At 45.2% G+C, this 23,729-nt stretch overlaps 1 protein-coding gene across 4 annotated transcripts in view; it reads left to right on the top strand.

Annotated features, from left to right (window-relative positions):
* The window catches only part of VWA5B2 (von Willebrand factor A domain containing 5B2), a 244,142-nt gene that overhangs the window by 125,743 nt on the left and 94,670 nt on the right, over positions 1-23,729 (top strand). For all 4 annotated transcript variants that reach the window (XM_069212954.1, XM_069212955.1, XM_069212957.1 and 1 more), the window contains exon 5: positions 13,788-13,960. In XM_069212954.1, coding sequence (XP_069069055.1) covers positions 13,788-13,960 — 173 coding nt within the window. The remainder of the gene's footprint in view (positions 1-13,787; positions 13,961-23,729) is intronic.

Below are 23,729 nucleotides of genomic sequence, written 5' to 3' on the forward strand. Positions count from 1 at the left end.
GGACATAACAAGCTCCCAATGCGTTGAACCATTCTGATGGTCTCTGCAGGAGTGAGTTTCAACCCCACTTAGTTGTGTCCCTCACGGTCCTGGTCCATTGTGAGTGGTGTTTGTGGTACTGCTCCTGCCTAACCCTAAAACCTAAAAATGTTTTCAATCAAAACTGCTTGGAGAACTGACAGAAGCCCAGGACCAACCTGCCAGCCAATCCACCCAAGGGGCATCTCCAGTCTGCCTGAATTAACATTAGCCCTTGCTACGTTCTTCTGAACAGCAGAAATTATTCTTTAGTGAGACCTCTCAATGATGGTATCCAGCCTCATGGAGCTCTTTTCAGCTAGAACCTATGGCCTCTGCCCACTGGGTCTTTCCAAGCTCCAGAAAAAGTTCTAAGTCCGAAGGCAGAAATCTTCACTGGGCTTGACGACAACTAGCTCCACTTCAATGAAGACGCCCCTTCGGCCTGGAAATCCAGCTCTTCCCACATGGAGCTTTTCCCACCATTGTCCATGGCTTCACCGAAACTTGGTTTAGTCACACCCTGGTGTCAACAACTCATTCCTGGATGAAGCTTGCTGCCTTGCCCCTCTGAACTCTACCTTCTCAAGAACTTTTCTTAGAGACTTTTTCTAAGTCCAAAGTTAAACGGAGTCCAATCCTTCCCTGTGTATCCAACCAGCCACCCATCATAGTCGGTCTTAACTTTTGACTTTAAGATTGTCTCTCAGACACCTGTGGTTAGCGCTTTGATATTTCAGGTGCTAGATTTCACTAAAACCTTTTAAAATTCCTAACTCCGGTCATACTGCTTTGATTTAATGTGTTTTGTTTTCATCTTAGTTATTAAAATGTACTCTAATTTTCGAAATTGGTTTGGTATTTTTCTTGTGTTGTGTTTTCACTTTATTAATGTTTGTGTGCTGCAAACGTACTTTACACATTGCCCCAAAGTTAAGCCTGATGGCTTTGTGCCAAGCTACTAGAGGGTTAAGCACAGGTTAGTTTGGTGACTTTTGTGGTTCACTCTGATAAGGATTGTGGTTGTTGTCTGAGTGGGGCTTCCACTCCCCCCCAACCAAAAACCCAATTTCTTACAAGAGAGTAATGGGATGGAATCTTAAAGCAATTCGCTTAGGAACTCACAATAAATAGAGAACAGTGCACCTTACAAAAATTGCTACAGTTACTTTCAAGACACACAATTGATTGAGATTGTGACGAAAGAAGACAACCTGCTTGGAAGAATAGCTGTCTGGCCGGCGAAGGACTGAAGAGAGGTGACTTTGGCTTCAACTTGAATCTCTGCAGTTTAAACTCTTGGCTGGCAAGGTCCAAATTTGCACAGAGAAGTCGTGGTTTGTTCCAGGATAGGTTAGAGATAAAGATTAGCTTGAAGGACAGATGGCCAGGGTTGCCCTGCCTTGAGCCTTTGATACAGTAATGGTGACATGCCAGGGAGATATCGAGATACATGTGACCACACCTTTGATGTTCCTGTGAGGTGTCTCCTTACCAGTGCTTAATTTGTGCTTGTTTCCGGTGCAGAGCAACTGCACTTATTTTTCAGGGCCGGCGCTTATTTTTCTGCCTGGATCATTTACTGCGAGCAAAAGACACATAAGGGAAAAACTGAGAAAGAGAAAAAAGAAAAAGAGTCACAAAGGGAGGAAGCAGAAAGCTGCAAGAGTGAGCTGAAGGGGCAGGGAGTGGCTGTAAATGGATTGAAGAGGCCCAAGATGGCTTCAGGACTTCGCTGCCCCAATATTCTGTGCTTGCACATTTAATTGCAGCAGCTGTTTGTTTAAGAGGAGGGCTTTGGGCACTGGCACCTTTTTATTTACAAATTAAGCACTGCTCCTTACCCATTCCATCCTGAGTTACTCCCTGGGTGAAGTTAAAGTTTGGTTGGTTTCATCATAACAGATTAATGAATTTCCCTCACTATAACTGGGCATCAAATGCATAGTTCTCTTGTTGTTAAGTGTAGTTTGGTTAAGGGTGAACTTTGCAGTCTCCTCTTCTTTTCTTGGGGATACCCATCATGCAACAGTAGGGTCAGCATTAGCGCAGGTGGCGGCCGATGCCTTTCCCAATCTTTGCAAATTCTTTCTGGATCTGTCTTTGGCCCATAGTTACACATTCACTATGCCAGGCTGGCTGAGTATTTATGGGCTCTGCCTATGATAGCAATGGGATGAGACGTAACTTGCCAGTGATTTTCTTTAAGGCACTCACGTTGTGGCTGTGAGTAACGCTGTCCTACTTTGATAAGGATAGTGACCTCTCTTCACGGCTCCTCCTATCTGCACACCCAACCAGTGGAGCCATGTGTCACCTCAGCAGAGTGTATTTCCCTAATGTTGCCACCATCTTAGAATTCCAGAAGTTTAGCAGTGGTCATCCTGAAATCCATCATTTTTTTCTCCTTCTTTACCGATACATTAATTGTGAAGTTCCATTGATTGGTTAATATTTGAGAAATAATTCCTCCACGAACATTTGATTTTTGAGCATCTTGAAATCCATTCACTCCTTCGTCTCTTGTCTGGTCGAGAACATTCAATTATCAGAATTTAGTGGCTCCACATGTACAGACAGATATCCCAGAGTCATTAAAGTGGAACGTTGCTTACTACAAACAGGGCTAAGAAATCATTTAATTCACTTAAAAGTCCCACACGTGCTTTATACACCTTGAATTGGACAGTTGTACTTCTTGCATGCAATAAGAAAAAGTAAAATTATGACAATGTTGGTAACGTTGAAAGTCCAATGTGGGTCTTCCAGTGATGTGGGCACTTTTGCTTTGGCGCTGCTGTGGTCGATGGTGGTTTTCAAAATGAGCAAAGTAGCTCACTCTATTTTATATACTGGGAGCACCTCTCCATCACCTCTCCTCAAATGAGAGTGTTTTAGGATTCTATAGATGTTGGGTTTGTCGTATTACATGTGGCCACCTGGCCCGTGTGTGATACTGTTGCAGCATGAATGGCTGACTCGGGGATTATCTCTTAGTCTCTGCCTGTAGCAAGGGCCACCAGCTGAGGCAATGAAGGATTCACAGCCATGTACTGGTCAAGGAGTGAAGAATAGAACATCAGTTCAGGAACACTGGACAGCATGAAGGTGTCATGTTGACGCAACCAGGCTATTTACGAATACGGAGTTCACAAAACAGTGCATCTTAAAAAATGAATTTGTGCATTGCATGCTCAACTGATTGGACTTTTGGTCACTTATATACTGAGCTCCTCAATTCACCCCAAAGCGATCAATGTACTATATTGATGCTCCTGCTCGTTCTATTCATGAATATAGCATGGATCTGCTCTTATGTACCAAAGGCGTGCGTTGGAATATTTCACTTATGTCCTTGGTTCGATAAATAATATGCTCCTCACTGAGGATCCCATTCTCGCCCTGTTCCTAGCTCCCCATTTCATCTCCGCAGAGATGATGCTACAAAGTCAGGCCACACCCCATTACATACTTGAAGGAACATTTTGTTACCCAGTTTTTAACCTCTGAATGCTGTTGGCTAGGTTGAATTGAAAGACTTGATGATCTTATTGATTTTTGATCACTTGAAGGGAAAATGATAAAAAACGTGAACGTGTTATATTAACACCTGCAGTGGAATATTAGAAGCTCAGACAATCCGATGGCCAATGCTGAACTCAGGGAGGTTGACTCCAGATTCCTTTCTGATTGGCTGGGAGACCTTCGTACCATAGCCAGCGTTGGAGGTTTGAAGGTATTTATGGGAGATTCAAAGACTTGTTTTGAGGTCGCCCTTTCACTGAGAGCCAGCAGAACAATTGTAGAGCACGTGTCAAGTGACCATGGCAATTTAGGCTCATTATGAGTTAATTGCAGTGATTTTTGCATCTCATTGAGAACCTTCTTGGGGTGCCCATTATTTAAGGTGTTACAGTAGGCGCTATGGCCTTCAGGAGAAGTGAGACGAGTAAGCCTCTTCTTAGCAGTCATGGGTGGCGTGGCCGAGCAGTCTATGGGTATCTGGGGACTAACTATGATGCTCCTCTGGATCGGCTCCCCACCCCACTCTAGGGGTACCAGGGCCATAGGGTGGAAGAAGTCCTGCCCATGGGCTGGTGTCACCCTACACACCTGGGCGGTGTACTGCTCTGGGGAGACGAGCCTTTCCACCATCATGGTATGGCTAGCCCCGCTGTCCCTCAGAGCAGTAACTGGGACTCCATTCTCTGTCACCTGGTGGAAGTGACAACTCCCACCCTCAGGGATCACCAACTCACCCTCGGAGCCCACCTCTGAACTAAGGGATATCATGCATGGTCTATGAACTGCCCCTGGGGACTACCTCCCCGTAAGGCCACATTGGCCACCCCTGTAGAGGGGCCACATTGGCCACCCCTGTAGAGGGGCCACCAGTGGGGGGTCTCTTAGGACAGACAGAGTCCCCTTTTATGTGTCCTCCCTTGGAACACTCAAAGCGCCAGGGTTGAAAATGGGGTGCCCTGGGCCACCGTCCACCAGAACCTCCCCCTCCTTCTTCTGTTGGGGACCCTTCCCACCCTTGGCTGAGTCTCCCACATACACCTTCTTGTGGATCCGGTTACTCTCCATAGCAAGCTTCCTGGGGCTACGGTGCGGGACGGTATGGTGCTTTGTGTACCTCACAAGCAGTGTCCACAGATCACAGTGCAGGCTGCGGCACGGGTGTCAGCAGGAGCGGTGGCGTCGGGGATTCCCAGGCTGCGGGGTAAGCAAGGTGATGCCGCAGTGCAGGGCCCACAGGTAATGGGGCAAGCAGCGGCTCTTCTCCTTGGCCGAGGTTCCTCTTGATCCAGAAATGTTGTTGAGGTGTTCTATAGGTGTGGGGTTTTGGGTCCACTACTTATACCCCTTTCTGCCTTTGAAGTAGGGAAACTTCAAAGGAAAGTCTCCATCGTTGACAAGATCCTGCCTTACCCGGGCGTGACCCCAGACGCACACCAGGGGGTTGGAGACTGCATTGTGGGAGGGCAGGCACAGCCCTTTCAGGTGAAAGTGAGCACTCCTCTCTCCACTCCAGCCCAGATGGCCCATCAGGATATGCACACTACACCTCAGCTCCCTTTGTGTCACTGTCTAGAAGGAATTCACTACAGCCCAACTGTCAGTGTGACCCAGACGTGGAATACACAAGTAGGCAGAGGCACAGAATGGTTTAAGCAAGAAAATGCCCACTTTCTAAAAGTGGCATTTTCAAACAGACAATTTAAAAAACGACTTTACAAAAAGATGGGTTTTTAAATTGTGAGTTCAGAGAACCTAAACTCCATATCTCTATCTGTTCCCAACAGGAAACTGCACTTAAAAATTAATTAAAGGCAGCCCCTATGTTAACCTATGAGAGAGATAGGCCTTGCAACAGTGAAAACGGAATTTGGAAGTATTTCACTGTTAGGACATGTAAAACACACCAGTACATGTCCTACCTTCTAAATACTCTGCACCCTGCCCATGGGTCTCCCTAGGGCCTATGTTAGGGGTGCCTTACAAGTAGTAAAAGAGAAGGTTTGGGCATGAAAAGTGGCACACTTGCCAGGTTGAATTGGCAGTTTAAAACTGCACACACAGACACTGCAGTGGCAGGTCTGAGACATGTTCACAGGGCTACCCATGATGGTGGCACAATCAGGGCTGCAGGCCCACTAGTAGCATTTGATTTACAGGCCCTGGGGACCTCTGGCGCACTTTATTAGGGACTTACCAGTAAATCAAATATGCAAATCATGGATAAACCAATCACTAATACAATTTATACAAGGAGCACTTGCACTTTAGCACTGATCAGCAGTGGTAAAGTGCGCAGAGACAATAAACCAGTAAAAACAGATCAGAAAAAATAGGTGGAAGATGGCGAAAAGTTTGGGGATGGGATAACCCTGCAAAAAGGGCCATTTCCAACAATGAGCACAGCAAATTCACAGCAACTTCTTGGTTCCTGCTTTTAATTGACAGGTGAAGGCTTGTCATTGTCAGACAGAACACCATTGCTGTATAATATCATAACTGGCTTTGGTAGTGATTTCATTAACTCAGGACAGAAATTAGGGAGCAGTAAAGCCTCCAACGGGCCCCCAAGCAGAGCCTTTGTCCAATTCCATTACGGCCACTGTTGGGTGTACTTCATACTGTTTGAGATCTCTACCCCAGTTCGAGGTAAATTGCGGAGCCCACCTGATACTTGTCGTAGGCAATATGGATGATTTCTCAGTCACCTTTCCTGTGTAGTTGGATGTTGGCGGTAATATCACGTAGGTCTCTGACTTGGCCACCTTCATGACTCAGGCCCCACTGAAGATTTTGCTACTGCTCTGACTTTGTTAGTGGTTGCACATTGTGATGCAAAGTATTTAAACATGGACCGAAAGCAGAGGAAGGCGGGCTAATGTTGTCAGCCAACTTCTGATTATGAATAGAACTGCATGATATGGGTAGTCGAAATTGTGGTTTATTTTGTGTTAGGGATATGCAGATTGTTATGAAAAGTATGAATAACTATGTAAATTACTCAAAATATACTTGTCCGGAATGTTGCTTGAAAATTGCATCACATGGAGAAAACATGTCGCTCTGCCATGATTTTGCTGTTCCTTCTGAGACATTTTCTGCTGAAGAAATTCTGGGCAGGCAAAAAAAGTCAATTACATTTCGAGCCTGCAAAAGGGCAAGAAATTTAACAAAATGTTTTCAAGCAAAACTTTGCACAGTTTCTCCTGCATAATAATTTTGCCCAAGCATTATGCATGCCTCAAGAGAGTAGGAGAGTTGGATGACTTCACTCTCTGGTCTCCATGCTTAACAAAACCACATTGTGCATTTGTCCAGAGCCCTGGATTCTTTCCCTGGTTTGCTGCCTTTGTGGAGCTCTCCCTGGTAGACATCACCACTTGATCCTGACTATTCACATACAGGTAAATCGTCCCAATAATCCCCATTCTATCGAGTTGCTTGATCTTCAAAGGTCTATGAATCCTGGCTCCATCTACAACCAGTGCAAACATCATGTGACATAATTGATGTAGTTCTAGTTAGAACTTCTCTGACTTAATCCCAGCCCATCCCTTGGTCTACAATTCCTCCTCCAAATATCTCTGACCAGCTTAATGCCCCTGGTGTAGCCCCCTGGATAGCGCTCGGGTTAACTTCACTAACACTAAGGTACGGTTTAACCGGCTTATTAAAACTATTGAGAACATAGATCTACGGCTAAACCTCGCAGGTCATGTCTTGGACTATTCCAGCATCTCATATCTACGCCATGGAGATTTGCTTTACTATTTTCCCCTGAAATACAAAAACAAACCACAGGGTGCGCTGTGGTTCATTTCAGTGTTGTCCTTTTCAAGTTAAAGAACTTAGGGCCATATGTACGAACACTTTTTCCCATAGACACAGAATGGGTAAAACCCTTTGCTACATCTGGCCCTTCCTGCGGTATTCAGGTGCTACTGGAAACTTTGCTAACTGGCAGGTCGCAACTAGTAATTGTTTTATTTTTGTGTGAAAAATCTGACTTTGTGGCACAAGTGGAGTTTCTAGAAACTGGTAAATTTGTATTCCTTAGACACCACACACACACCTACCTATATAAAAAATAAACTTTCCAAGTTCTCCAGCTGCACATAGCACATGAAAGAACAAAAAGCAGTAATTTTAAATTCAAGGCAAAAAACGTGAAGAAAACAACTTAATGTTCAACCATATCGAATAAAACATTGTTTTTATTTTTCCCCTTTTGAAGCTTGGGTCTCGGTAAACTTGTACAACTCATGAAATGTCGTTAATAGCCAACTCCTTGGTCTTTCCAAAGTACACGAACACGAGGCGGACTAAACTGCCATGGTGGTTGTAAAGATTGTAAACCTAAGGCTGAAATGTGCAGGTGTCCAACATACATTTTCGGTTCGAAACTAAGACAAACCCCACATTGATAAGGATCCTTCCCATAACCCTTTTTATTAGGCCATGGGAGTGGAAATAAATGTGGCACATTAACACAATATTTAGAGCAATCATACTAACACAGGTGCATTCACACACTTATTAGTACAGTGGAAAGGTCAAATTTCTGTGTGTTATCAAAGTAGGGGGAACTTGACATGGGACAACACTGTTCACTGCTTCACACGTTGCATGTTTCCAATACACTAAACGTAGAATCCACACTCCTAACAGTCACAGGGCCTCATCAGATTGATTTTCCTTTCCTGCACAAATGCCACCACTTGCTCCCTATTTTTTAATAAATGTTTTTTATAACAAATTCACATGAAAAGGTTACGACGTACAGGGGTGGCTCCTTCGCTAGGTAAGCCCGCAGCTGAAAAACAATAGTTCATTATCGTTTTATTTTTCATCTGCTGGCTCAGCCAGCAGTGCGGGAGCAGTGGGCTGGGCTATGGGAGAGGGAAGGGGAAAGGAGGGGAGTGCACTAAGTGCGCATGTGTGTTTGCCTGGCTATCTTAGGCCGGCTAAACACACATGCACACTTAGGATTCTCCAAACCAGCTGTGTACACACCCAGGTAGGAGAAACTGCAGAGACTCCCATGCAGTGTCTGAGCATCAGACAAAGCCACTCAGACCAATCCTGGCGATGCTTTCATGATAGCTTTAGCATGAGAGCAGTGCCATTATTGCATGGGAGCCTGTGCTGGTTTCCCAGTGACTGCTGAGACACCATCCGAAGAGGAGCACAAGGTGGCAGGTGTCGTCGTTGGGACAGGTACTTTTCTTTTTTGTATTATTATTTTCTTCGCCACAACCCGCCCCTCCCCTTTAGATTTGCAGCAGCTGCCGCTGCACCATATATGCAAACGCACAGTGTGGTATGCTATTTGTTGAAGGAGTGGAAGGGTATCATGAGTCACCTGTGAGTGGGTCATCCCCACTTTAAAGCAAGAGTACAAATATACGCACACTTATTACCGTACATGCTATTTCTATAGTACAGCGAAACTGACAAGGGACAACACCTTTGGTTGCCTCACGGATTGCATGCAACAATGACTTCACAAAGGAAAGCCATTGCCTGACTTCAGATCCTCACCTGACCTCTTCAAGGTTGTTTTATCTCACTGTATAAATTAAGTCCCTTCTATCCTGATTTGCATACCTAATTTGTTTTTAGTGACACACCTGAAAAACATTATGACACAGACCGCAGATGCAGATCTGTAGATTATAATATGCTATTTATTACCAGTGTTGAGAAACATGAGCCAGTGGGGGCTTCCTCTCTTGTAGGTTGCATCTCTCCCACACTCTCGATAGTGGTAATCACTGAATGCCTGTGGTGTGAAGTGGTGCATAAAAAGCTAGTTATCAGCATGCACAGCTGGAAATACTATGCTTATTTGATACAGGGTCTGTATGGATAACCTTTCTGCAGCCTGCTATGCTGTAAACTTTGACTGTGTTAAATGCAGATTATACAGTAGTTTTAAAACAATGATGAGTATGTTCTGCAAACCCCACTATCCAATAGGACAAATATAATTGTTATGAATGAGTCCTCCCTGCTATACATGTAGCAGGTCCAGGAAAAATCTTGATAAATTCACCTGCCATGAATTTCACCAGATTTTCCCACTTGGAATACTCGTCATTTAACACCAGCGGGAGATGGTCGCATGAAATGTAAACAAGCCTTTGCAATGCAATGGGTCTTGCATTTGCTTGAGTTAGAGCTATTGGCGTTGTAAATTCATAACTGGACTTTTCTTGCCACATAAATCGGTCAACCCTGACTCATAATTTGGTCTTTTCCTGACACATAATTCCAGTGGCCCTGCATATAACTAAAGCCCTATCATTTACCTTCTTCCTCTATCTGCAGCCAAAAATGAAAATGTTGCCATTTAGCATCCTAATTTAAATCTGTTGTACTAATTCCAATAGAATACCACTTTCACCAGCCCACCATCAGAGTTACTGGCTGGATAACACAATTCCCAAAACAAGAACCCACGGAGGGGTAACAAGAGGAATAAGCTAGAAGGGTCACCCAAACATATCAAGCTTGTCAAACAGTTATAGTTGGCCTGAATCATGGTCCTAATTGTAATGAGGGGAGATTAATAAAACCTATACAATTATCATATAAACACAATAAAAACCTTTATCAGAATTAAACGTTTTTCATTAGACTGTATTGCTCACAACAGCCCCTAGAGGGCACCACAATGAAAATAGCATCTGTAAGAAACATGGTCATATTACCATATAGTTATCACCTAGAGAGCATAACCAAATGAAAAGAAAATGGAAGAAGGTAATGAAGTGTAACTATATATTTAGCCTTTAGAGGATGTAGTGAATTACATAATTTCAGGACTAGCAGCCCTACTGCAATTATATTACAAACAAGGCCCTTAAAACCCCAAACTACTCTCAGCTGTAAAACCAAAGTTCCAGCCATGAGAGAAGTTAAAAAGACATTGAATGTTGGGATGGGTTATTATTTTGGGGTCCCCACTAACCTATTGTGGGGACCTAGCGATGATCTAGACAGAAAGAGTAGGTTGTGGTTTCTGTTTTGAAGGTGGTCATATTGTCCTAGGACCACCTAAGGTTGAGTTATGAGCAAAAATATTTTGTAAAATAATGCCGTGCAAAGCATTACGGTATGACTGAGTGCAGTAAATGTTGTAGTATGTTGACTGTAATGCTCAAAACATCCCCTAGAGGTCACTGCAATAAAAATATCATTTAGAAGAAACATAGTCATGCAACCATATAATTAGCCCCTAGAGGGCATAATCACATGAATATAGAATGGCAGAAAATAATAGAGTGCAACCATGTATTTAGTCCCTGGAGGAGGTGATGCTTTGCACATTTCCAGGCCTACTTCAATATTAAGGCCCTAAGAACACAAACAATTCCAAGCTGTAAAACAAAAGTTCCAGCCATAAGAGAGCTTAAAAATGGACTGAAGGTGCAGGAGGGGTTATTATTTTGGGGTCCCCAATGACCTAGTGTGGGCACCCAGAGATGACCTAAACAGAAAATGTGTCTTGTTGAACGTTTTGCTGGTGGCCCCATTGTGCTAGGACCGCCACAAGTTGAGTTATGGGGAAAAAATGTTTTGAAAAAGAATGCTTGAAAAGCATTAAGGACCGAATTTCCACAGGAAGACGTCTGCTTGAACCACACTGAGGACTATATTTATGTTATTTTTTTGTTTGCGAGCTATGTTGTCATGTTCAGTTTTCACCTGGCATACTGACTTAATTGTGTTTACTTTTCACCAAAACATCACAAATTTTGCAGAAAAATATGTTACTTCGCCTACCCCTATCAAGGCTCCTCTGTACCCTTTCATGATGTTCAGCTAGATTGTTTGAGTGGACGATGCCATGATGTGTGCCAGTCACTGTTGCTCTTTGAAATGTTAATTGTGTACTGCCATACGGTGTATCTGTGTGTGTTTCTTTCGTTCTTTGATATGTAGAATGTTTGTGTGATGTCACAGTGCCCGTGAGCCTCTTCTCTTCCCTCTCATGTTTAGTGGGAGTGTTTGCGTGACATCATAAGGCAGGCGGGGCTTCTTTTGCTGATAGTGCCCTGCTTGCATGATGTGGCTTGCTGAATTCTTTTATTGCCTTACACCACTTTTATGTGTCATTTCAAACTGATGACATCAGAGGTGAACACCAACATGAGGTATTTGACTCCTTTATAATTTACCTATTATTGTAGAGTTCAAAATTCAGCAGTCACTGATAATGAGAGAAATTTGCAACATTGACAGAGTTGTAGGGCTCTATTCTAGCTTTAGGTAAATAGGATTGGTTAATGGGACATATTTGCAAGAATGAAAGAGAAAGCGTGTGCATTGCAGGTGAAGTGTATGGTATCAGTGGAGATCCCCAGTTGCTTGAGGTGATAAATGCTTGGGCACCGGTTTGTGTACATTTTCACATTCTGACTCAGGCCGGGCCAATAACAAGGGACCTTGAGCCCACCTGCAGGACATCAGAGCTGTTTTTGGCCAAGAGTAGAACAGAAGACCCTCATTTGACACCATGAAGAATGCTAGTTGCAACAGAAGGTCCCACTTTTAAGGTCGAACCAAAGATCTTATCCCATCATCCATGTTAGACCTCAAGGCCTTAGAACAGAAAACTATGCAGCTATCGCTCCAAGTTGTAAGAAATTACCATGATCCTGTCACCACATTTTAGAAGTCTCTTTTCATCTGCTAGGTTATAACAGATGCTACTGGTTCAGAGTTCGTGGAGAGAACAAAAGACCTCTGCCCCATCACCCCTATTGTAGAACAGGGGACCCTGGGTCAATCTCTCCATTTTAGACCAGTCCATAGTTCCAGCGCCCTAAATCAGAACTGAATACCTTTGACCTTTCGCTCCATCTTAGAAGGGAAACACTTAGGCACAGATTTACAAAAAATTGGCGCATCAGTACCGATGCGCCAGATTTCTTGCGCCCCCCCACTGTCATCTGACGACACCATGGGTGCGCCGTATTTACAATACGGTGCACCATTGTGCACGTTAGGGTAGAAGCGTCAAACTTTTTGATGCTATTGTGGCACTTTGCTCCACTAGTGTCAAAACTTTTGACGCTAGTGGAGCAAAACACAGGGAGGCCCATTGATTTAAATGGGTGCGTCCTTTTAACGCCTGCTTTGAGCAAGTGTTAAAAATGATGACACAAATGGCGCAACGAAATCTTGTAGATTTCATCACCCATTTTTCTGAGAGCCTCCTAACGCTGGAACGCCCCCCTTGCTTACATTTTGCTTGGCACAAACATAATGTGACGCACGGGGCGCATAGTGGTGCAATGCATGCATATCGGCACTTTGTAAATATGGCATGGCGATTTTTCCTCGATGAGCCACAATAGCGTTAAAAAAATAACGCTAATGTGGCGCATGGAGGCTCTAGGGCCTTGTAAAGCTGCCCCTTTGTTTTATCAAAAAAGATTAGAACATAACAACTTTGGGTCCATCAGCCCGTTATAGACTCAAAGCCCGTTCCCCCAGCTGAATCTGAACACCTTGTTCTCATTGCTACTCATAGAAGAAAAGAGCCAGGTTGTAGCAGTATACATCATCGCTGCCTCTTAGAGTAGATTATATTGGACCGAATCCAGGTTATAACTGATTACTTTAGCCGCATTGTCACCTCTAAGCAAAGATGATCGTAGTCCACCACCCTAGCTAGTACCAAAGTCCTTTGTCTCCTCACCTCTCCTCAGTGTGGAATAGTAAATCTATACTTCCCTATATGCACTTAACTTTTGATATTCTGTCCTTGATATTATCCTATCTTGTATTTTTGGTGTCGATATTCAGTAGTATAACATATTTCCTGATGTTCCCTACAAGCCTCTCTCCTCCTCTTATGCTTTTCCTTGTTATCTCTGCTAATATGAGACACTTGAGCCCTCCTGTGCCCTGGTGTGCCTTGTTGTGCCGTTTCGTACCCTAGTTCGTCTTGCTGTGTCATATTGTGCCCTCTGGTCCTCTCTTGCGCCCTCTTTCGTTACTAGAAGCCCTAAGTGACTATCCGGCGCCACCTTAGTCCTTTGTGTCCTCTTTTGTCCTCCGATGCTCTGCTGTGCCTTCTGTTGCTTAGATGTCCTACCGTGCCATCTTTAACCCTGCACCTGCATCCTAGCCTGTCTCATGCCCCATGTGGCCCATTTTGAGCCTTTGTGGTCCTCCAGTTTTGTTTTCATCACTGTCATAGCTCTGTATTTATGTTCCTTGCCTTGTCTTTGCAGTCCCACCAGCTGCTTTGGAGGTGGAGGAGGAGCAGGAGGGATGAAGTCTGAGGCTTCTCTCAGACCCCTGGCTCCCAGCAGCATCACCGAAGCCTTCACCGCGCAAGCCTCCAACCCTTGCTGCTACGAGTTCAGCTTCGAGATGCTGGTGAAAGGGCCATGCTTGCTGGCAGGTACTGTCACTCCTCAGTGAAATGATCCGTGCACCCCACTAACTAAATCCTCTTTGGAGGAATCTACCACTTTAATGAGATTTCCTCAGATCCATAAAACAGTGTGGAAAAGCGTTCATGGAAGCTATTTAACACTGTCATAAACAGAGACACCTAAACACATGTATTTATCACTCTCAAGAGGAAATTATCATGTCTCCTACCGCATGGGTTTATTTAACTCTTATGGGCCCAAGTCTGATTGCCTCCGCCGACCTAGGATGTGCAATGCTAGTTTTACAGGTTACATTTTCCATGCATGCAGGACACATGTGTGTATTTTCCAATGCTACAGGTCTCACTCTCATGTGTGGTCACTTCGTTCATCATCGACTAGGAAACTGTACATATGAAAGTAATTCAGAATCCTACACACATTTAAAACTTTGAGATGTTGTTGGACAAGAGAGCCATCACGATGCCTCCACTCGAAGGCATGTGCCAATTAGGAAATCCAACTAGCCAAAAATCTATAACACATCAATAAGCTACTAATATGAATCCTTGCATTGCCCAGAGGACTTCATGAGGGCTCTGTAAAGAAAGCTGTAGTAATGATTTGCCCCTTAGTTACTTCAATCTTGAATGTGCCGTAAGGAGCTAGGATCATTTCCCCAGGAGACATGGTGTCCAGGTCCACTAGCTTGATTACACAATATCCAGTGGTCAACCTTGGCCAAAATGAAAACCTTGGTAAAATTCCGACTCTGCGTGCCTGAGTTCATAAGCGTGTGGTGAATATGTGAGAAGAAGATGGGTTCCACACTGAAAGCAAGATGTAGGTGGTACCCTACATAGCTTGGCATCTCCCTCAGGTCAAGAAAGATCCATGCAAATTGTGATTGAATTTAAAATCACCATGCCAAGATGAGGCACACACACACACACATAGAAGTTAGTGTCTACATTACTTGCCCTGCTAATTCTCCATATTGGTTACAGTTCACTTGCATTCTGCCTCTCACACGTAATGTAGACTTTCACTACTCCGCCAGTGCTGTCCCTATGTCAAGTCATGTGTATAATACTGACAATTGCTAAACGTTCTGGTGCCAGCAATTGCTCCAAAATCTTTGTCCGCTATGCTGCCTTGGTCTTTGGCATTGGTCAAAATGTTTATTTTCCTGGGTGGTAGTCCCTTGAGGTGACATCCACAAAGGAGGTCCGGACAGACAAAAGTTGAACCACAATCGTTGAACCACCCATGTGAGTCTGTATGTATGAGTAGTCGGTGGTTGCTGAGTGAAGGGCCTCCCGGTACACTTCATAATACTGTTGACATACACAAGTCATGGAACAACCTGCACATATAAACTATCTGCATAGGTTTCAAAGATCTGGCTGCTAGTATGCACCCTGAATCTACAATGGTGATGAAGGCAGGCCTTATGAAGGCTGGACCAATGTAAATGTAATTGTAATTGCACTTATGTAGCACTTACTATATGTGACAAGAAGTTGAAGTGCGTTATGCCGGGCAGGACTCTGCTCCAGGACCCAAGGCTAGTGGTTAGTCCAGTGTTACTAGTTATTGTTGGTGATGAGGTTTAGTCTTACATGCTCAACCAAAACATTCCATGCATTCACTCCAGCTTCTTTGTGGTAATGAAATTAATAGGTCTTACGTGTGATCATTAGCGGGGCAGGAGTGTGTGAGTTAATGCAGATGGTTGGTTAGATGAGTAGATGACCTTGAGGAGATGAGGTATCGTTAGATATCAGTTGTATGACTTTTAAAGAAGAAGAGTTTGGGATCTTTGATATGAGTTGAGGACATTTTTCAGAAATACAGTCATAAAGATTAAGGCAAACATACACATGACTTTGAGAAGGTTGTGCTCAGAGAGAGGAGACATGCAGGAGATGGAAGGGGAGGAGAGGACCATTTGTGAAAAAATATATATATCAAGAAGAGGCACAAAGAGAGGTGACAATCAGAAACTTTAAGTCAAGGTCGGTTTTTCATGCCAGAGAGGTTTGTTTTTGAGCTAGCATATAATTTGAGGATGCGAGACTGTAGAAAGAAGTAGCATTATTTGTTTGTAATTATAATGATGTATTAGGTACTTTAGATTCAGACACACACAGTCTGTCCATTGTATTAGCAAGGACAGCTGTTAGGAATAGGGTTTGTGGTTGGCTAGGTTATACACCCAACCCAGGCAGAGCCCAACACCTTAGTCAGGGTAAGTCAGATACACACTCTAAATTAACCTGTGCTCACCCTCTGGTAGCTTGGCGCTGAGCAGTCAGGCTTAACTTAAGAGGCAATGTGTAAAGTATGTGTGCAGTTCCCACATACAATGACCCAATAAAACCACCACAAAAAGACAGTTTTAGAAAAATAAAGAATATTTATAGGTTTAAATAAGATTGAAACAACAAAAGCCAAATTATCAGGACCTAACACATGTAGCTTTGTAACTTTGTTATAAGCACAGTTAATTTAGCACAGTTACCTCATTTGGGAAATGTGGATGCACTTTGCCCCAGGTAAATACAGTAATCCTCCGGTCGCGCTCTCGTCAATCGAGCGGCTGGGAATGGTGTCTCCGATGAGGCTCGGCTCCCCTCCCTACGCCTCGGGAATAAATCCTGTTGTGGGCAAAGTTGTGGGGAGAAAGAAATGGTCGGCGCTCCTTTGGTCGAGCCTGGCCCCAGACTCGCTGGACCAGCTAAGCTGCTGGCGATGAGGGGGAGCTTCCCGATGAGAAAGGGGGCGGCTTCTCTGATGAAGGCAGGCGCAAGCACACCATGCTGTCGGGTCAGAGCGCGAGCCCTGAGAGTACTCTCACCGGTGAGAGCTGTCTTACTCCGTGGTGCTTGCAGGCTCTGGGGCATGGCTGTGGCTTCGGTCGCAGCTGTGGGGCCTGTGTCGATGACCCTGAAGCTCCTGGGTGACACCAGGTGCAGCGGTGTTCTCCTGCCCTCAGGGCAGGGGATGATCTCGTTGGGGTTACTCCTGCAGCCTCGTCAATGGGAGTGGGGCCGGGTTTCCTGCTGAGATCAACAGCTCTTTGGGCAGGGAAACCAGCAGCAAATTGGGCTATTATGCAGTCTGGGGGCGTGAGTCTCGGCGGTCCCTGGTGATGGCAGGTCGCTGCTGGCCAAAATCCACTGAGCGCAGTCCTTGGTGGAGCAGGGCATGCCAGCAAGGCCTTGGAGACACTCTGGTGTTGCTTTGGTGTAATTATGCTGGCCAGAGGTCAGCAGGCAAGAGGGCAGCTCAGCACATCAGGGCAGAAGTTCCTGGGAACAGTCAGCACAGCGCATTGGCAATCCTTTGAGAGCAGCAGCCTTCACTCCAGGCAGAGTTTCTTTTTAGTCCAGCAGTGATCTATCTTAGTGAGTCGAGAGACCCACTACCTATACAGAAAAGTGCCTTTGATGTGTGGGGTGACTACAAAAGAATTCTTGTGAAGGGCAGCAGTCCCCCTTTCAGGTAAGTCTCGGCTCCAGAGAACCAGTGGGAGGTAATCAGCCCCTTTGTTTGGACCCCAGTTCTTACCCTTTGAGAAGTAAGTGTGTGTCTCTCCCAACCTCCTCCCCAGGAAGAACAAGCAGTATACAGAGGGATGCAGATGTGGCTCAGTATCCCGCGTTGTGGGTGTCTGAAGGGGATGCACAAGTGGAACTGTCACCTAGCCCAATGCAGACATGTATTAGAGGTAGGCAGTGGGCACACAGCCCAAAGAGTGCAGAGAAATGTCCACTTTCTAAAACAGTAATAATAGATCTGACTTCACCAGTAAAGAGGATTTATTATTACCATCCCAATGGTACTAAACATGATGCAGCCACTCTTCTCAGATCAGGAATTACAGCTTAAATATATTATAAGGAATTCCCAATGCTGGCCTATGAGAGGGGCAGGCCTCACAGTAATGAAAACTGACTTTTAGGAATTTTTCATTACTAGGACATGAAAATCCTAAAGGCACATGTCCTACCTTTTGCTTACATGACACAATGCCCTATGTGCTACCTAGGGCCTACCTTACGAGTGACATATATGTAAGAAAAGGGGAGTTCTGGGCTTGGCAGAGGTTTTAAATGCCAGGGTAGCAGTTAGACTGCACTCAAAGAAGCTCTGCAGTGACAGGCCCGAGACATGTTTACAGAGCTACTCTAGTGGGTGGCACAATCCCTGCTGCAGGCCCACAAGTAGCATTTAATTTACAGGCTCTGGGTATATGGTATACCACTTTACAAGGGACTTACAGGTAAATTAAATATGCCAATTGGGGATACACCAAGGTTACCATGTTTTAGGTGAGAAGCACATGCACTTTAGCACTGATTAGCAGTGGTAAAGTGCTCAGAGGTCGAAGGCCAACACAAAGATACAGCAACAAAACTGGAGGTAAAGGCAAAAAGTCAGTGGTAAGACCACGCTAAGGATGCCAGGTCTAAGAACACCCGAGCAGCCCGGAGCTGGGGGCGTAAAGTAGTGGCTGGACGCATGCATAGGGAAGTATGGAGTGCTTCCTGCTATGTCTGAAAGAGCAGTAACTTCAGGATCATGGCATTATGAGAAAATATATGGGTAAGTAATATAGACATTGAGGAGGACATTCTGCAGATGCTGGAGTGGCTATATGGTGATGTGCATCCTCGACTTTGGCTCACAGTAGTAACTAAAAATGCAAAGAGGGATTCATTTTAGATGCTCTGATTGTGGAATGGCACAAGATGGAGGACGAGGACAGCTTCCCCAGACAGTGGAAGTGTATTGCCTGCATTCCAGTAGCCGGAGGGTGGGGATCCAGGCAGGAGGCGAGGAGGATGGTGACAGGGCTCCCTTTAGAAATGAAGTGAAGTCTTTGTTAACAAAGAGCTGCTGATTAAACTTCCTGAAGCTGTGTCCTTTGGTAGGTAGTAGAGGTGAGGGTGGGATGCAGCCCTTGGGTGAGGCCCAGCCCTTTATCCTTCATGATCACAGGCAAATGCAGAAACCTCAGACCTCTTTCTACGTGCTCTCGGCTGGAGACTACTCTGGTTCGGGGCATCACTAAACAAAGACTGTGTCTGGAGAACACAAAATTTACATTCTAGCACAGTCATGGGAGAGCGGTGGGAGGGGCACTCGCTCAGTGATACACCCCAAAGGCACAGCAAGAAAAGTTTATTTTTAAATCACAAGAGGTCTTGTCGGTAGAATGGTGGGCAGCCGTGCAGACATCCATCACATGCACAGTAGCACTCACAAAAACATACATTAATAAATAAAAAATAAAAAATGTAATCTTGCTTAATGTCCCCTCCAGATAATTAACACATTTTCAGATATGAGATTCTGTGTAAACAGCGCACATTCTTTTTTTTTTATCAATTCTCAAGTAAATCGCGGTGAAAGCTGCCAGCTCTCGACGCTGCCCTCAGGAAGGATGAATTCATGTATTGACCCCATCATATCATATGAGAACATGAGAGCAGTGAACTGATTTGCACCCCGGGGGCACTTTCCTACTTGGCCTCTGAAGACAGCCGGACACCAGAAATGTTAAACAAACCAAAAAAGGCAACACTCAAATTGCTTCGGCCTAGTATCGGCTTTAACACTTTGCTTTTCACAAACACATATATACTGATCACAAAGAATAAAGGACCATTTTTGAGGTTGCATATGGCCCAAGTCGCTTGAGAACTTAAAGACAGCTCACAGCCCATGCGGTGCAAGAAGGGAACAGAATGTGGAACATCCCATTCGAGCGTCTCCCGAGAAAAAAGGGGGGAAAGGAATGTCTGCTCGTGAAGTGCTTAGAAGGAGGCTTCAGTGAGGTATGTGACTAGCAGCCTCCCCTCGTTCATCATATTGAAGCCTCGGGATGATATGTGGTGACATATTGACCTTCTGGGTGAAGTGCATTCAGGGCGAGTCTTCTAAACACGTCATGATTTATGAGAGAAGGGCAGAGGTCAGTAGGACGATCCCATGCACTGATTTGATGCAGTAAATGGTATTTTCCAGAAGAGGGATGTTAAATCAAAGAGCATCGATTGGTCGCGTGTCTGTTTGCTTTTCCTCTTGGCAGGTGGTTTACTGTAGGAAGTAGTTATCCAGGAGCCATCACGCTTGAGAGGTTTCTGTGGGTGGTGTCTGCACGAAGGTCACTAAAATGAGTTGACATAGCCTGGCCTGGCTCTCAAGAGGTGCTGGCCTGGCCTGATCACAATGCCGCACAAAACGTAACATGCGTGACACATGACATGACAAAGTGCAAGCATATTACCAGGACCACTGGAATTATGCGATTCTGCGGCCCTGGCATTTTTTCTCAAAATTATGAATTTGCCAAATTTGCTACATAATACATCATTAAATTCATATATTGCAGATTTAAATAAAACATGTTTTGTTTCTAGCTCAAATGGATTAAATGTTACTAAAAAAGTTGTGACGTGTTGCTGTGCAGCGTAAGGCTTTTTGCAAAAGTTGATCATTCACCTTTCAGTTGCATATTGCTGTAGTGTGCTGTTACCCAAGTACGAATGAGATGAACCCTTTGTCCAGACAGTGTTAGAATGTGTAATAATGACAAAATAATGAACTGATGCTATCACAAAATGTGCCACATAATGCCGCACAATTTACAGTTTCTTACTGCATGATTCAGCAAACCCTGCCACATAATTGAGTCCTCCATTGCCGCATAATTCCAGTGGCCCTGCATATCACCAGAAGCAGTGCGACACTAGGCACCGGCGGCTTGTCATAGACCCGCTCTGGAAACACAACCCACAATGATGTCATAGAAGTATCAGTTAGGATTGGCAGTTCCAGTCTGAAAAGTTTTGCCTAACTTGTCAAACCAATGAACACTTTTGCATTTATTTCTCTGTTTTTGAAAGCAGGCTTGGGGCAGTAGCCTCCTTGTCATTAGAATGTCCAGGGCCTGCACATCTTCAGTATAGTGGTTACCCAGAAACCTTGGAGCGCGGTGGGCCACAGGAGACCCTAAAAATTTACACACCAAAAAGTCAGCTCTACAACACACCAGTGTGTGGGGGGGTGGGGTAGGGTGTTAAACCTCACTTTCATGAGGCAACGTGTCTGGAGACAAAACAGCACACATCATAACAAAGATACAATCAATTGAGTAAGGCAGACTCCATCAGTGAGTTCTAGGGCAGAATTAGAACAATTCGAAAGATTTATTACAAAAATGCAAAAGGTACAGTACAGAAATTGCATGAAGTCATTGCCGTAAAGGTTCTCATCAGTAGGACAATACAGAATAAAGAGAAATTAGCAGCCAACTAAGTGAGAAGACGGACAGTATCCATAGTACCATTGGAAAATCATCAGCAACGTTCGGGCTCATCCCCAAAATCAAGGGTTTATATAAGAAATCTTCTAATCGAAAATAATTAAGCCTGCAGATTCATCATGGTGTGAGCAAAAGAATTTCAATCCTGGCAAATCCGAGCACTGTTTTATTAAACATTATATTCCAGGGGCGTCTTCTCTGCAATGGCTATAGTTTACTATTGTTTTATTTTCCATCTGCTGGCTCTTAGCCAGCAGTGCAGGGAGGGCCGGGGCTGGGCCACAGAAGGTGGGGTGAACTGCACTAAGTGCGCATGTGTGTTTGGCCGTCTGTCTCAGGCCGGCCAAACACACATGCACACTTACGTTTCTCCAACCCAGCTGAGTTGCACAGCCGGGCTGGAGAAACTGCACAGACCCCAGTGCACTGTCTAAGCAGCAGACCAAGCTGCTCAGGCCAATCCTCGCGCTGCTTTCATGCTAGGTTTAGCATGAGAGCAGCACCAGGATTGGTGGGGAGCCTATGCTGGTGTCCCAGTGAATGCTGGGATACCATCAAGAGCAGAGGAGCTAAGCGGCAGGAGGCGGGAACGGCAGGACCATAAGTCTTTTAAAAAAATATATCATTTGCTTCCCCTGTCCCCGTCGCCCCGCCCGTCCCCCCTTGACATTTGCAACAGCCACCGCTGCATATTGCCTTACGACCTAAGCATTGTTCCACTTTATTAATATTGATTCAATCCTTCTATGCTAGTGTCATCCGGATATGGCAGGAAAAACTACTTACCAACTAGGAGCATACTATTGTGATTGAAAAGTACAGTGAGCTAGCGGCCGGGACGATGAGTGGTTGCAATAATACTGAGCCCACGTTAGAACAACTTTGAGCACAGTGAGAACAGCATCAAAGAATATAAACAAAAATGACTTTTCTTGACTGTGTGCAGCAGAAATAATAAACAGAGAAGGTGCAAGGTGAGACATCTATTTGAAATAAGATTGAGTGCAGTCCTAACTGAGGCCAAGGTTGCATAAGCCAGAAAAAGACAATTCAATAAGTCTCAGCAACATCGTTTCAAAAGCGATAACATCAGATGAGTGCACACATGCAAATTCACGTGTATCTATATTCTGAAAGTTGTTAATAATGCAGAATATTATAAATGGCCAAATGGTACCACAGCACACATTGGAGGGCTCCTCCTCGACCTCAGACTCCTCTGCCTTCCCAGAAGGCCAAGCACACAGGAAGTGAACACCCCCATCTTCTTCCGCCCCCTCCAGCTGTGGGCATGAGGGACAGGCAGTAGAAGTGGTCTGACTGTGGAGAGGGGCCTGACGGTCTCCTGCCTCCCTTGGGCTCTCTTTGGATAGTTCTACAGTGGTGTTACGGAACTGGAGGGTGCCCCCTGCAAAGTACATGGAAGGGGCACCCCCATCCCCTGAACCCAGTCAGGAGCTCTCAGGTCAGGGGCCTGCCACCCATGCACAGTGCCAGCTGTGCTGAGGGTGCCCCTGGTGCTTGCCCCCGCACCGTGTGGGCTGCAGGGACCAATGTTACACCACTGCTGCTCTAGGTAGCCTAGAACAGTGCACTCTGTCTGCTAATCCTGTTAGACCAACCCTCTCACCCCACCCAGACGTCAACCTCAACCCACCCATTGTTTCTGTTCACCCTTTCCAGCTCTCCGTCCCCTGCTCCATCTGTGCCTGCCACCGGATGTCCAAGGCTTCCCACAATGCACTATTGCTTTGCCTGGGGAGAGTCTACAGTACAGGGGGAGACAACTCCATGTTCAAGACTCAACCTTATTCCTTCTATCCTGTCCCCCACCGCCCCCTCCTCTCTCTTCAGTCTCCCCCGTGCCCTGACCTTGCCACCCTCTCTCCAAGTCCCCCTTTCTAGTCGCTCCTCTCCTGTCACCTCCTTCTTCTTCAAGGCAACCCTAGGACAGAGAACAGACACACCATAGCATAGCACAGCGCAGGACATGTGACATTGCATAGTACTTGACTTGCCTTTGCATGGGTCGACACAGGACAGGTCAATCAATCAATCAATCAGGGAATTTGTAAAGCGCACTACTCACCTGTGAGGGTCTCAAGGCGCTGAGTGGGGGCTGCTACTCCTCGAACAGCCGTAGCACAGGCCACGTGATATATCATGACGTAACATAACTTGAAAAGTGAGGTGAACTTTATGTGACTGTGCAAGTGCCAGGAAAGGAGCTGTCCTCTCTGGGCTCTGCTGGCCTGGCTGCCAGGCAGGAAGATTATTCTCTCAGCTTATGCTCACATTAGCATAATCTTCCCAGCAGTGAGCTGGGGTCAGGCCCAGGGCAGGGCTCCCTCAGTCTGTACTCATGTGAGGTGACCTTTTAGTGTGTTAGGTGTTCACCATGGAGAAGACATTCCATGATGCAGTCCCATCAGTGTCCCTGTCCCCTGCCAGAGGGTCTG

This window comes from Pleurodeles waltl, chromosome 11, assembly GCF_031143425.1.
Source record: "Pleurodeles waltl isolate 20211129_DDA chromosome 11, aPleWal1.hap1.20221129, whole genome shotgun sequence".
In the NCBI taxonomy this organism is placed as follows: domain Eukaryota; kingdom Metazoa; phylum Chordata; class Amphibia; order Caudata; family Salamandridae; genus Pleurodeles; species Pleurodeles waltl.